The following is a 14554-nucleotide window of genomic DNA, read 5'->3' on the forward strand; positions in this document are numbered from 1 at the left end:
ACAAATAGTACATCTTAAGTGATAGCAAGTTGTGATCTGTGATTATATGGGAACTTAATGTCCTATGACACTGTCGTGGACAGGTCAGATTTTTTCCTTTGTGTCCTTCCTATCGATGCATTGCAACGGATCCTGTAATCGATGGCGAGCCAACCCCGTTGACGGACCAATTGACTTTGTTCTGTGCTGCACAGCAGAGTGTGGTAGGCCAGCTGCAACAAAAAAACACACCACGCCACTTTGATATTACTGTTCCCTTTCTTCACACAAACCCCCTGGACTTATGGACGGTTTATTTTAAGGACTTTTTACGGACTCTATACATTCCATGAACAGGAAGAGAAGTGGGTGTGGGCCGTTGGATCTATTTTTCCAACTCAATGGTTGTTGCAATCAGCTAACAAAGTCTGTGAAGTTGCAGATGAACGTTGCTATTTGGATTTTGGTAATTGAGATTGTGGTTTATCTTGAACTTGAACCCTGATTATACACTTAGAAGGGTGCACCCAGGTAAGGTTTTTTTTAAGTGATTACTGTGATTGTACCACAGGGTCACTGAAGGAAAATACTGGTACCAAAAAGGGATACTTTCATTTGAAAAGTATGTTTGTTATTAATTTTCATTCTTTTATTTTCTGAATGAGTAAAAATACACAAGCCAGCGGTTTTCTAAACTCACAGTTGCCTGAGTCTCATTCAGTTTGCCTCTCCTGTACGTAGCCGAACCTACTGGTCCAAAGCAGTGAGCTCTTTTGCATCAAATGTGGGTGAAGTACAGTTCAGTCCAAACTGAAGGCCTATAAAAAAGTGTCTCATTACCAATGCACCCGATAAACAGCTTGTGATGGGTAAAACCAATGAGCTCTCACAAGGTCTTTGCAACCTAATTGTTGCAAAACATACTGATGGCAGTGGTTAGTCCACAAGTGGAAAGAACATCATTTTGACATAAACTGGCCATGACCAGGTGCCCCCTGCAAAAAGAAGAGTGAAAAGAATTTTTACAAGGGTTGTCCCAGAGCCAAAGACAACCTGTGGAGAGCTCCAGGAATCAGCAGGTACAACGGTTTCAAAGAAAACAATAAGTAATGCACTTAAGTGCCATATGCACACTCACCACTCCAGACAACATTGCTGAAAGAAAAAGCATGTTGAAGTGTGTTTAAAGTTTGCTGAACAACATTTAGACAAGCCTGTGAAATGTTGGTTGACTAGAGTCTGGTTAGATGAGACCAAAACTTCAAGATCAAGTTTTTGAATGCAATAATATGAACCATGTTTGGAGGTCACAAGGCACTGCATGGACATCTGTGGCTTGATTTCTTTACACGTGTGGACTGGATGTGTTGTTACTGATATCTGATGAGAATTTCATATCAAAAGCACTTTTAGAAATATATTTACTTAGAAAATTGGTGACGTGTTCAGTACTTATTTTCCCCACTGTACAAATTCACCAGGGGATCAAAAGATTATTCGCCCCATTCTAAACCAAAATAAGACAGCAATTTAATATAGGAATCAAAGTAAGTACCCTAAAACAAACTTAGAAGACCAACTCATTTTATAAAATGTGGGCTCCACAGGGAATGAGTGTGTAAGACTCACCTATAAGCAGCAGCTGGATTTGCTCTGGCCTGACAGCTCAGGGTCACTTTGCCTTCAGTCAGGCCTTCAGGGTAAATTAAACTGCTCGGCTGTTCTTCAAACACTGGCCCGCTGTCATGACCTGCCACACACACATCTCCACCTGGAACCAAAATAACAATGATAACATTATAAAAACACCCAGCACGCCCCTGCGGGCGGTTTACCCTTCAAGCTCGGGTCCTCTACCAGAGGCCTGGGAGCTTGAGGGTCCTGCGCAGTATCTTAGCTGTTCCCAGGACTGCGCTCTTCTGGACAGAGATCTCCGATGTTATTCCCGGGATCTGCTGGAGCCACTCGCCTAGCTTGGGAGTCACCGCACCTAGTGCTCCGATTACCACGGGGACCACCATTACCTTCACCCTCCACATCCTCTCGAGCTCTTCTCTGAGCCCTTGGTATTTCTCCAGCTTCTCGTGTTTCTTCTTCCTGATATTGCTGTCATTCGGAACCGCTACATCGATCACTACGGCCGTCTTCTTCTGTTTGTCTACCACCACTATGTCCGGTTGGTTAGCCACCACCATTTTGTCCGTCTGTATCTGGAAGTCCCACAGGATCTTAGCTCGGTCATTCTCCACCACCCTTGGGGGCATCTCCCATTTTGACCTCGGGACTTCCAGGTTATACTCGGCACAGATGTTCCTGTACACTATGCAGGAACATTGGTTATGGCGTTCCATGTATGCCTTGCCTGCTAGCATCTTGCACCCTGCTGTTATGTGCTGGATTGTCTCTGGGGCATCTTTACACAGCCTGCACCTGGGGTCTTGCCTGGTGTGATAGACCCCAGCCTCTATGGATCTTGTACTCAGAGCTTGTTCTTGTGCTGCCATGATTAGTGCCTCTGTGCTGTCTTTCAGTCCAGCTTTGTCCAGCCACTGGTAGGATTTCTGGATATCAGCCACCTCCTCTATCTGCCGGTGGTACATACCGTGCAGGGGCCTGTCCTTCCATGATGGTTCCTCGTCTCCCTCCTCTTTCTTGGGTTTCTGCTGCCTGAGGTATTCACTGAGCACTCGGTCAGTTGGGGCCATCTTCCCAATGTATTCTTGGATGTTCCTTGTCTCATCCTGGACTGTGGTGCTGACACTCACCAGTCCCCGGCCCCCTTCCTTCCGCTTAGCGTACAGCCTCAGGGTGCTGGACTTGGGGTGAAACCCTCCATGCATGGTAAGGAGCTTTCTTGTCTTTATGTCAGTGGCTTCTATCTCCTCCTTTGGCCAGCCTATTACCCCAGCAGGGTACCTGATCACGGGCAGGGCGTACGTGTTGATGGCCCGGATCTTGTTCTTACCATTCAGCTGACTCCTCAGGACTTGCCTGACCCTCTGCAGGTACTTGGTGGTTGCAGCCTTTCTAGCGGCCTCTTCATGGTTCCCATTCGCCTGCGGGATCCCCAGGTACTTGTAACTGTCCTCTATGTCTGCAATGTTGCCTTCTGGTAGTTCAATCCCCTCAGTTCTGACTACCTTCCCTCTCTTTGTTACCATCCGACTACACTTCTCCAGTCCGAACGACATTCCAATGTCATTGCTGTATAGCCTGGTAGTGTGGATCAGTGAATCGATGTCTCGTTCACTCTTGGTATACAGCTTGATGTCATCCATGTACAGGAGGTGGCTGACAACTGCTCCGTTCCGTAGTCGGTATCCGTAGCCAGTCTTGTCAATTATCTCACTGAGGGGGTTCAGGCCTATGCAGAACAGCAGTGGGGACAGAGCATCTCCTTGGTAGATCCCGCACTTGATGGTGACTTGTGCTATGGGCTTGAGGTTGGCCTCCAGTGTTGTCCGCCACATCCCCATTGAGTTCCTGATGAAGGCTCTCAGGTTCCTGTTGATCTTATATAGTTCTAGGCATTCCAGTATCCAGCTGTGGGGCATTGAGTCATAGGCCTTCTTGTAATCAATCCAGGCAGTGCACAGGTTGGTCAGTCTGGTCTTGCAGTCTCGGCTGACTGTTCTGTCTACCAGTAGCTGGTGTTTTGCGCCTCTGGTATTCTTGCCAATTCCTTTCTGTATCCCACTCATGTATTGAGCCATGTGCCTGTTCATCTTAGCCGATATGATGCCTGACAGGAGCTTCCATGTAGTACTGAGGCAGGTTATTGGTCGGTAGTTGGAGGGGACCGGTCCCTTCTTGGGGTCCTTGAGGATCAGGACCGTTAGCCATTCCGGGTGTCTCTCGTTAACTAGCAGCTGGTTCATTTGTGCTGCCAGACGCTCGTGGAGTGCAGTCAGCTTCTTTAGCCAGTAGGCGTGAACCATGTCGGGCCCTGGTGCTGTCCAACTCTTCATACTGGAGACCCTTTCTTGGATATCTGCCACTGTGATGGTTACTGGACCCTGTTCAGGGAGGTCGCTGTGGTCTGCCCTCAGATCCACTAGCCACTGAGCATTGCCGTTATGGGTTGCGTCCTTCTCCCATATGCTCTTCCAGTATTGCTCCGTCTCCAGCCTTGGTGGTGCTGTTCTCTTATTATTGTTCCCTTGCCACTGAGAGTACACCTTTGCTGGTTCTGTGGAGAACAGCTGGTTTATTCTCCTGCCTTCTATCTCTCTGGTGTACCTCCTCAAGCGGCTGGCCAAGGCTGTGAGTCTTTGCTTGGCAGTTTCCAAGGCCTCAGGTATGGACAGCTTGCTGTATTTCTTATGCACCTTCTTTGTCGCACCTTTCTGCAACTCCGTTAGTTGGCTAACCTCCCTCCATGCTACTTTGAGCTTGCCCTCTAGCCTCCTTCTCCATGGAGGGTACTGCCCATTGTGGCTGTTCAACTTGTAGCCAAGCATCTCACTGATCACTGACCGTAATGTAGATCAGCTTGTTAGTGTCGGTAATCGTGGTTGTAGGTATTGTCCGTAGTGCTGCATTAACATCATCTAGCAGACCTTCTGAGGGTACTTCACGTAATCTCGGTAACCGGCTACGGGGGATCCAAGTTTCAAGCTTGGCCATTATCCTATTTTTCAGGTCAGTTCCTCTCGCACTCAACGATCCTTCTCCTATCGCCCCAGGCAGGAATCTAACCACTACGCTATCCAGCTATATATATATATATACACACACACACACACACACACACACACACACACACACACACACACACACACACACACACACACAGAAATGTCTCTTTCCAAAATAAAAGCTATACTATACGCTTCTTCTGGGCTATATTCTCAGCAGCATATTAAACATATCAGGTCCCCATAAGGAGAATCATGTGCTAACGGCTGTCTAAATGACTCGGGTAAAGTTTGTAGCATGCGTGCTTGTTGTTTTTGTCTGCTTCCACTTGTCTTTGCACTAGGATGATGTCAGCGTAAATGTGCAGTCATATTCGTTGTGTTCCCACTAGTGCTGTCAGCGTAAATCTCGTTGAAATGACGTTAACGCCACAACACGGCAAATCTCCGTTAACGAGCTACCGCGGATCACCCCGTGCATGGGGCTGGACGGCCAACACGTTAACGAGCTAACTGCGCTAACACACTAGCTCCCACCCATGTAATTGAGCATTGCGTGGCACATCCAACATACTGTTTTACTTTAGTCCATGACGCGCTTACCTTCAGGGTCATACGTCACATGAAGACCAAAATAGTTCCAAACGCCAGATCTGAATGAGGATGGGGGAGGTTCAATTTGCCATGTTGCAAGGAGAGCTTAACTTCTGTCTCGCTAGCTTGCCCTGCGCTCAGTGAATCTGCACTCGACTGCTCCGCTTAGGCTGCACTGTCGAGTGCAGATCCACTGAGCGCTCAACACAGACAGCATCGTCAGAAGAAAAGTTGATAAAATAAATTAAAAATTTTGTATTGTTCGATACATATGCGTACCGAACCGAAAGCACTGTATCGAACGGTTCAATATCAATACGAATATCGTTGCACCCCTAATATTTATATATATATATAGCAGCAGTGATCAGTGAGATGCTGGGCTACAAGTTGAACAGCCACAAGGGGCAGTACCCTCCATGGAGAAGGAGGCTAGAGGCTAAGATCAAGGTAGCACGGAGGGAGGTTAGCCAACTATCGATCGGAGTTGCAGAAAGGCGCGATGACGAAGGTGCCTAGGAAGTACTGGAAGCTGTCCACACCTGAGGCCTTGGAAACTGCCAAGCAACGACTCACAGCCTTGGCCAACCACTTGCGGAGGTACACCAGAGAGATAGAAGGCAAGAGAATAAACCAGCTGTTCTCCATGGAACCAGCCAAGGTGTACTCTCAGTGGCAGGGGAACAATATGAGAACAGCACAACCAAGGCTGGAGGCAGAACAATACTGGAAGAGCATATGGGAGAAGGACGCAACCCATAACGGCAATGCTCAGTGGCTAGTGGACCTGAGGGCAGACCACAGCGACCTCCCTGAACAGGGTCCAGTAACCATCACAGTGGCAGATATCCCAGAAAGGGTCTCCAGTGTGAAGAGTTGGACAGCACCAGGCCCTGATATGGTTCACGCCTGCTGGCTAAAGAAGCTGACTGCACTCCACGAGCGCCTGGCAGCACAAATGAACCAGCTGCCAGTTGACGAGAGACACCCGGAATGGCTAACCGAAGGCCGGACAGTCCTGATCCTCAAGGACCCCCAGAAGGGACCGGTCCCCTCCAACTACCGACCAATAACCTGCCTCAGCACCACGTGGAAGCTCCTGTCAGGTATCATAGCGGCTAAGATGAACAGGCACATGGGTCAATACATGAGCGGGGCACAGAAAGGGATGGGCAAGAATACCAGAGGCGCAAAACAACAGCTACTGGTAGACAGAACAGTCAGCCGAGACTGCAGGACCAGACTGACCAACCTGTGCACTGCCTGGATTGATTACAAGAAGGCCTATGACTCAGTGCCCCACAGCTGGATACTGGAATGCCTAGAATTGTACAAGATCAATGGGACCCTAAGAGCCTTCATCAGGAACTCAATGGGGATGTGGCGGACAACACTGGAGGCCAACCTCAAGCCCATAGCACAAGTCACCATCAAGTGCGGGATCTACCAAGGAGATGCTCTGTCCCCACTGCTGTTCTGCATAGGCCTGAACCCCCTCAGTGAGATAATTGACAAGACAGGCTACGGATACCGACTACGGAACGGAGCAGTTGTCAGCCACCTCCTGTACATGGATGACATCAAGCTGTATACCAAGAGTGAACAAGACATCGATTCCAAACGAGGAGATAGAAGCCACTGACATCAAGACAAGAAAGCTCCTTACCATGCATGGAGGGTTTCACCCCAAGTCCAGCACCCTGAGGCTGTACGCTAAGTGGAAGGAAGGAGGCCGGGGACTGGTGAGTGTCAGCACCACAGTCCAGGATGAGACAACGAACATCCAAGAATACATCACGAAGATGGCCCCAACTGAAAGCGTGCTCAGTGAATACCTCAGGCAGCAGAAACCCAAGAAAGAGGAGGGAGACGAGGAACCATCATGGAAGGACAGGCCCCTGCACGGTATGTACCACCGGCAGATAGAGGAGGTGGCTGATATCCAGAAATCCTACCAGTGGCTGGACAAAGCTGGACTGAAAGACAGCACAGAGGCACTAATCATGGCAGCACAGGAACAAGCACTAAGCACAAGATCCATTGAGGCTGGGGTCTATCACACCAGGCAAGACCCCAGGTGCAGGCTGTGTAAAGATGCCCCAGAGACAATCCAGCACAGCTAAGATACTGCGCAGGACCCTCAAGCTCCCAAACCTCTGGTAGAGGACCCGAGCTTGAAGGAATGACCATCCGCAGGGGCAAGTGGGGAATTTTTAATTTTTTTTAATATATATATTTCTGTGCTCACAAATGATAAAATCTCTAATAAAAGATTATTTTTTGTGTGTGTATTTAATTAGGAAATAGTAAGTGGAACCCCCCAAAAGACGTTTCTGTTACCGAGACTAGATAAAATATTTATAATCTTGAAAAGTGGAACTTACCAACAGCAGTCATCAGGGCCACTGAGCTGAGGGTCAGGAGACAGACCAAGAGCCACATTTGGACCATAAACAGATCTGAAGCAGAAGGAAAACCATTCAGACAGGACATGTAGGTATGCAATTTATGCTAAAAAGATAACAAGACTGCTTTAACGAAAGCACCAACAGGAAATTCCATCCAGAGACAGAAAACCATTCAGGTCTCTTTACGGTCACAAATTAGCCTCACAAGTTCACCTTTGGACTGTCAAAGGATGTCTTAATATCTTGAGGACGGTGCAGGCACACAGAGAAATTGAAAACTCTACAGATAAAAGACATAAAATAATACCTGTGGTTGCCAATTCTACCTGTTAGCCTACCAGTAGATGCACCAATGGCATCCATTTCAAAATCCTAGGTGCACAAGGTAAAACTTGAAGTCTGATCTTAAGGATCAAACATAGATCAGATGAAACTAGACCGTACACTCCATTCATATAAGCCAAGCACACTGAAAGACCAACATTGTTTTCATGGCCGTGCATGGCCGTGGATGGGGACCTGTAGTGTTGGATTATTTTTCAGGAGCTGGGTTTGAACCCTTAGTTCCAGTGAAGGGAACTCTTAACGCTTTAGCATACTAATACATTTTGTACAATGTTATGCTCCCAACTTTGTGGGAACAGTTTGGGGATAGCCCTTTCTTCTTCCAACATAACTGTGCATCATTGCACAAAGCAAGGTCCATAAAGACACAGATGTGTGAGTTTGGTGTTAAAGAACCCTGACCTGACCACAACCTGATAGTGAAACTTTGGCCTCCTTGTCCAACATTAGTGTCTAACCACACAAACGCAGTTGTGAAAAAATCAGAAATTCCCATAAATATACTCCAAACATTGTGTAAGGCCTTTCTAGAAGGTTTGAAGATGTCATAGCTGCAAAGGGTGGGCCAACATCACATTAAAGCCTATGGAATGGAAATGGGACATTACTTGAGTTAATATTGTATGGTCTTAACCTCACAATACAAAGCAGCTTGACACAACTGTTGTTGTGGGCTGGTGATATATGAACACAACTGAATTGAATACACGTGTGAAGGCAGATGAGAAAATGCTGCTTCTTCTAACCAGGTAGCGTTGTTTAACTTGGTTTGGCAAAGAACAGAAACTTCAGTCTCCCAGGTAACAGCCCTGTGTTTGATCCCTTCATCCAACACTAAAACAACATTCACTTCAATAAGGAGAACTCATTAGGAGGACTTGACTGATAGTCACTTGATATATTTTTGGTTGATATTTGAATAATCTTCAGTTTTCTGGGTCAGGGAAGGAGATTCTCGTTCAAGTTATTACAGTACATGGCCGATTCCATTGATCGAACTGTTAAGGACTTTGGATTAAAGTTGCCCTTTTGAAAAAATATGTGGGGATTCTTTTGCAGCTCAAATTTCTGTGAGTTTAACTGTGTTTTGTCCTCAGATCATGTCTTATGCATGTGTATCCCATATGGAAAAGAAATAGTAAAAACTTCTATGATTTACTCATGAAAGTGGCCACTTTCTCATTACTTTCATATATTGTTTTAGTAAGTATCCAAAACATACAAGTTTCATTTATATAATTTTTCAAGGGGTCTTATATCTGTTTTCACTCTTGTATGCTTTTCATACAAGTTTCACACAAGACAGATAAAAGCTTTATAAGATTTATATATATATATCTTTTCCATATGGGATGGATTTGTCCTGAGGTTGACCTTTACAAGAGCCCACACTATGAAATTACTGTCTACGTCTCTGCTCTGTGTGTATCCCTTTGCTTTGGGAGTGGCACATCACAACCAGAACAAAAAGGTAATTTTTTTATTAATTTCTTTTGATATTTTAGACTAAAACAACCCAAGGGTCTAAATGAAAGCTGCTTTCAGTGAGTATCAAGAGACTTGTCTTCAGCTTCTAACAAGCAGCTGATTTCACAATTACAGATCAAGATCTTTCTTAGATTGTTAGGAGATTATCTCGTTATGGTGTCCATTAAACCTTTCCATTTTCTGGACAATCTGGCATAGTGTGTTTTTTTCTTAGTTTTATCAGTGAGGAAGAAACAAGTGCTGCAACTGCACATCAGAGTGATGAACTGTTGCTCCCAATCAATGTGGTTAAGGCAACACATGATGTGATGTCAAATTCAGCTGGCGACACAAGCAATGCGGTGAGCTTAATGGAACTGTTACAAGACCAAACAATTTGAAGTCCATCGTTCTATAGTAAGCATGATTATTCGTCAGTGTCAAAAATTCAAGACAGCTTCCCATCAGCAGTCCCAGGAGTGGATGTCCCAGCAAATGTATACCACGGTCATGCTGTGCATTGCTCAGAAACACTACAAAATCCAAACAACACATCTTAGCCAACTAAGACTCTACAGTTGCCATGTTAAATTTTAAACTTTGTCCGAATAAAAAAATACTAAACAAGTATAGCTTGTTTGGAAAGGTTTGCAGGAGGGAGCAGCTTATCTCCAAAAGTAAAATGGCAGCATGGCATAGGTTTGAAAAGTTGCATCTGAACAAACCACTATACTGGCACAATGTCCTTGGAACAGATGGCAATGGTGCAGAGTGCCATGTTTAGTCCCACCTTTCTGGTGGGAAGGAGCTTGACCCAGTGCGTGAGTTAATAAGAAATACTGACTACATTTAGTTGGGCTGACCTCAAAGCACAGCTCGGGTTCTAGAGCCAGTATCATGGCGAGGGGCGGTTTCTGTCTCGAGTGAGAGGTGAGAGGCAGCAAGCAGGGGTAGGTATCATAGTGTCCTCTCGAGGGCTGGGTATCGTCACTGATTTCTAGAATCGATTCGATTCACAAGGTCCCGAATCGATTTGATCCACGATTCGATTCGATTCAATTCAATTCGATTTTGAATCAGTCTGAAATATTATTATATGAACCATAATATATATAAAATTATGATTGTTCACCTTGTATATGTACTGTCAAAAGAACCCTCTAAGCCTTGTGAATGAATTACATAAATTTCAAAATTAAGAGCAGATACTAAAGCAGTTACAATAATGTAATTTTTAATTAACATCAGTATATATTTATTTTCATACATACATTAACAATAGTGGATCAGGGATCCAGTGCAAATAGAACATATCTTTTGTAAACATCAGTAACGCCTCAGAGAAATAGTTTTGCTGTTCGTGTCTCACACAGCTTTCCTGAAATCCACTCTTGTGTTTTGGAGACACACAGTATAACACAGCGTGTACAAGTGAACTGACAGAAACTGACCGATCACAAAAGGAAAAACTGCCTTTTAAAATACTTCAAAAAATGAAAACATACTGAACAGTATTGTAAAACCTCTGTGAAACTCTTGCAATTTAGCCTCATTTATAACTACCCCCTCACTTCTTTGAGACTGTAAGGTTTTTCTGCAAGAAGAGAAGCTGGTCTACATGTTGTGGAGTCAGGCAGCTCCTTTGTGCGGTAACAATGTCACCAGCAGTTGAAAACACTCGTTCAGAAGGAACACTGGTCCCAGGTATGGAAAGATACTGCTTTGCTTGAAGAGCCAAAAGCGGATACTCCCTTTCATGGTCCCTCCACCAGATCAAAGGATCCTCAGAAAGTGCAACAGGCTCAACGCCCCTGTATCGATTCACTTCTTCCTTTGCCTTCTGAGTTGGTGTTTTCTGTGGCGCTGTGGTTTTTGTTGAGTAGGCGGGCCCAAGGAGAAAAATTAATGCAGAGTCCTTTGACCTCTTAATTGGAGGGGCATAATCCACTTCATCAACACCACCGAGAGAGATGTCAGGGACAGTTTCTTCAGATGTGTCACCATCAGACTGTCGCTGTAGAAAAATGAAAACTTAATTAATAAAGAAATTACTATTTATATTCTAACTCGAGTAGTGCAAAAAAACCAATAATTTTTTGTTTTTGTTTCTGTAACTCACAATAGCTGTGTCCACGTTCTCCAAACCTGCTGCTTCCAACACCAACTGAGAGAATGTGTTGTTACAGGTCTCTTTGGACAAGAATGGCAGGGCCTTAAAGCGAGGATCTAATGCTGATGCAATGTACAGCTTGTCCTTTAGGGCCACATATCTTGAAAAGAGATTTTGCACATTTAACTCAGTTTATTATGTTGGCTATACATGTGCATGGTTACATACACTCATGCAAGATCAGAAACATTAATATACGACTTTGTTTCCATAATTTATATATAAACATCTATAGATAGATAGATATAAAATCAAAAGGCCTATTACTGGACAAGAGGGCTTAACTAACATTTTTATAATATATATATTTTTTCACTATAATAAGAATTTTCATGTAATATATGCATCCATACAGTTGCACTCATTCATGGCATACACACACAATTCATAAGCATACCTTGACTCCAAGTTGTCGTATACAGCAGTCTTGAGGTCTTTAATCAGTGAGGAGTCGTGAGAGACACTGATCCTCTTCTCCAGCAGCTGTGCATGCAGAGGTGCAATGATGGAAAGGGTCGGGGACTTTTCTTCAGACATAACCAGTGTGGCTGCTTTCAGCGGCTTCAGAGCTTTCACTATATCTTCTCCATGAGTTATGTCAGCCTCTGTAAGACTACAGAGATTACTGTCACTTCTCCTCACTTCAGGTGAGAGTAGAGCTGCAGAGATTGCTGGTTGTTGCTCCAGGAAGCGTTCCAGCATCTCCAATGTGCTGTTCCATCTGGTCACCCCATCAGTCACCAGCTTATGGGCAGGGAGATTCAGTATCTTTTGCTTCTCTTTAAGCTTGCGACTTGCAACAGTGCTGCGATGAAAAAAGGATGCTATGCGTCTCACTCGGCCAAGCAGCTGCGCAACAGCTGGAACTTTCAGTCCTGCTTGTGAAGCTAAATTGAGTGTGTGGGCAAAACAACCAATGTGCAACCAGCCCGTTATTTCCACAGCTCGCACCATATTTGCAGTATTGTCAGTTACGATGACTGGATTTTTGTTTGTAAGCTCCCATTCTTCGATTGCTTTGAACATAATTTCAGATAAATTAGCTGCTGTGTGGCTTGCTTCAGTGGTTCTTGTCTGTGAGACATGAGACACGAGTCTCCACTCCTGGTCGATATGGTGTGAGGTGATAGTCAGGTAGTTACCTGTTGCTCTGGATGTCCAGCTGTCACAGGTTATAGCGACTCTCTCTGCTGACGTGAGTGAGGCTGTAACATCGTGTTTCACTTTTTCATACATGTTTGGGATTACCACTTCACTCAAATGTTTGCGTGTTTGTAAAACATAGCGTGCTTCTAGCGTATTAATGAGGTTTTGGAAGCCATCATTTTCAACAACGCTGTACGGACGTATATCTTTACATATGAAAGTTGCCACAGACTGGGTTATTTTTTGGGCACGTGGAGAAGTGGATGCCAACTTCACTGCAATGCCTTCAATGCCTTTTCGAGTGAGCGTTGCTTGGTGTCGGCCGTTTTTGCTAGCGGGATATCTGGATGATGCCTCGTTAAATGATTTCTGAGATTTGTGGTATTTCCACAGTGCTTTACCTCCATTTTGCACATCTTACATACGGCTTTGCTTTTGTCCGGCTCTTCACTGTCTTCACAGTTCTTAAGGTCAAGGTCAAATTTATTTATATAGCACATTTCAAACAGCCGATGCTGCACAAAGTGCTTAACAATATAAAAATGGTATTAAAAAGCAACAATGTAATACAATAATAACAGTAAAAACAATAATAGGACAATAAAATAATTAAAACAATAACTAAAACTAATTCAAATAAGACCAGAATGCTTGGGTCATAGTGTGTTAAAAGCCAGGGCATAGAAATGTGTCTTTAGTAAAGATTTAAATTGATCAAGTGTTTGTGCAGATCTAATATTTAGGGGGAGACTATTCCAAAGTCTGGGACCTGCCACAGAGAAGGATCTATCACCACGGGATTTGAGGTCAGTCCGTGGGATGGACAGCATTAGTTTTGAGTTGGACCTCGTGGTTTGTCCTGGAGCATAAACAGAGAGGAGCTCAGACAGGTAAGGAGGGGCTCGGGCATTAAGTGACTTAAAAACAAAAAGTAGAAGTTTAAATTGGATCCTGTAGGAGACAGGAAGCCAGTGTAGAGAAACTAAAACTGGGGTTATATGCTCTCTCCGTTTGGTACCAGTTAGCAGGCGAGCAGCTGCATTTTGGACCATCTGAAGACGATGAATGGAGGCCTGATCTAGACCATAACACAATGAATTGCAGTAGTCCAATCTGCAAGTAAGGAAAAGGTGAATAACACGCTCAAAGACGTTAGCCGGGAGGTATGGCTTTACCTTGGCCAGCTGTCTTAACTGAAAGAAGCAGGACTGAACTACTGCACTCACCTGCTTATTCAATTTAAAAGAACCATCAATGTAGACACCGAGCTTTTTTACATGTGTTTTACGATACGAGGAAAGGGCGCCCAGAGTGCTGTCGATATGATTCAAGTTGCCAAAAATGACAACCTCAGTTTTATTTTCATTTAGCTTTAAAAAATTTAATGACAACCACTGTTTGACATCATCAAGGCAGCGTAATAAGAGCTGCGGATGGTCTGACCCTGCTTTTAAAGGTAGATAAATCTGCAAATCATCAGCAAAACAGTGAAATGAAATGCTGTACCGCGAGAAGATGGAGCCCAATGGCAACAAATAGAGTGCGAACAGGGCAGGACCCAAAATGTGTTGCCAGACATCTGCCTTTAGGCTCGGTGGCACATTCTCGGGAGTAGCCATGATGGTTCATGCGTCCAGGTCACTTAACTCTCGCGTGACTTCCTCATGTTAACCGCTTGCAAGTTTCATACGCGGCAAACTACATATGTATAGAAAAAATTGATTTCAGGATTTAATGAATCGATATCGTTTTATTCCAGTTAGAATCGATTTTAATCGATGAATCGACTTTTTAAACCCACCCCTAAT

The 14554-nt window shown here is 44.6% G+C and overlaps 2 protein-coding genes across 2 annotated transcripts in view; both read right to left on the reverse strand.

The window, feature by feature from the left end:
• The window catches only part of cntn2 (contactin 2), a 46167-nt gene extending 38506 nt beyond the window's left edge, over positions 1-7661 (reverse strand). Inside the window, exons 1-2 of the mRNA XM_085353655.1 lie at positions 7595-7661; positions 1609-1750 (exon numbers count right to left, since the gene is read on the reverse strand). Coding sequence (XP_085209781.1) covers positions 1609-1750; positions 7595-7661 — 209 coding nt within the window. The remainder of the gene's footprint in view (positions 1-1608; positions 1751-7594) is intronic.
• A 3336-nt stretch (positions 7662-10997) lies between these two features.
• On the reverse strand, positions 10998-12302 carry LOC146631401 (E3 SUMO-protein ligase ZBED1-like). The gene is made up of 3 exons (XM_085353656.1): positions 11998-12302; positions 11550-11700; positions 10998-11444 (listed from the first exon to the last, which is right to left on the reverse strand). The coding sequence occupies exons 1-3, from the start codon at positions 12300-12302 to the stop codon at positions 10998-11000; spliced, it is 903 nt and encodes a 300-aa protein (XP_085209782.1).
• Between the last annotated feature and the right edge of the window lie 2252 nt (positions 12303-14554).

The sequence above is a fragment of the Diplotaxodon limnothrissa genome, linkage group LG5, assembly GCF_057381915.1.
Source record: "Diplotaxodon limnothrissa isolate DT_005_m linkage group LG5, D_limnothrissa_male_GT1.1, whole genome shotgun sequence".
Classification (NCBI taxonomy): Eukaryota; Metazoa; Chordata; class Actinopteri; order Cichliformes; family Cichlidae; genus Diplotaxodon; species Diplotaxodon limnothrissa.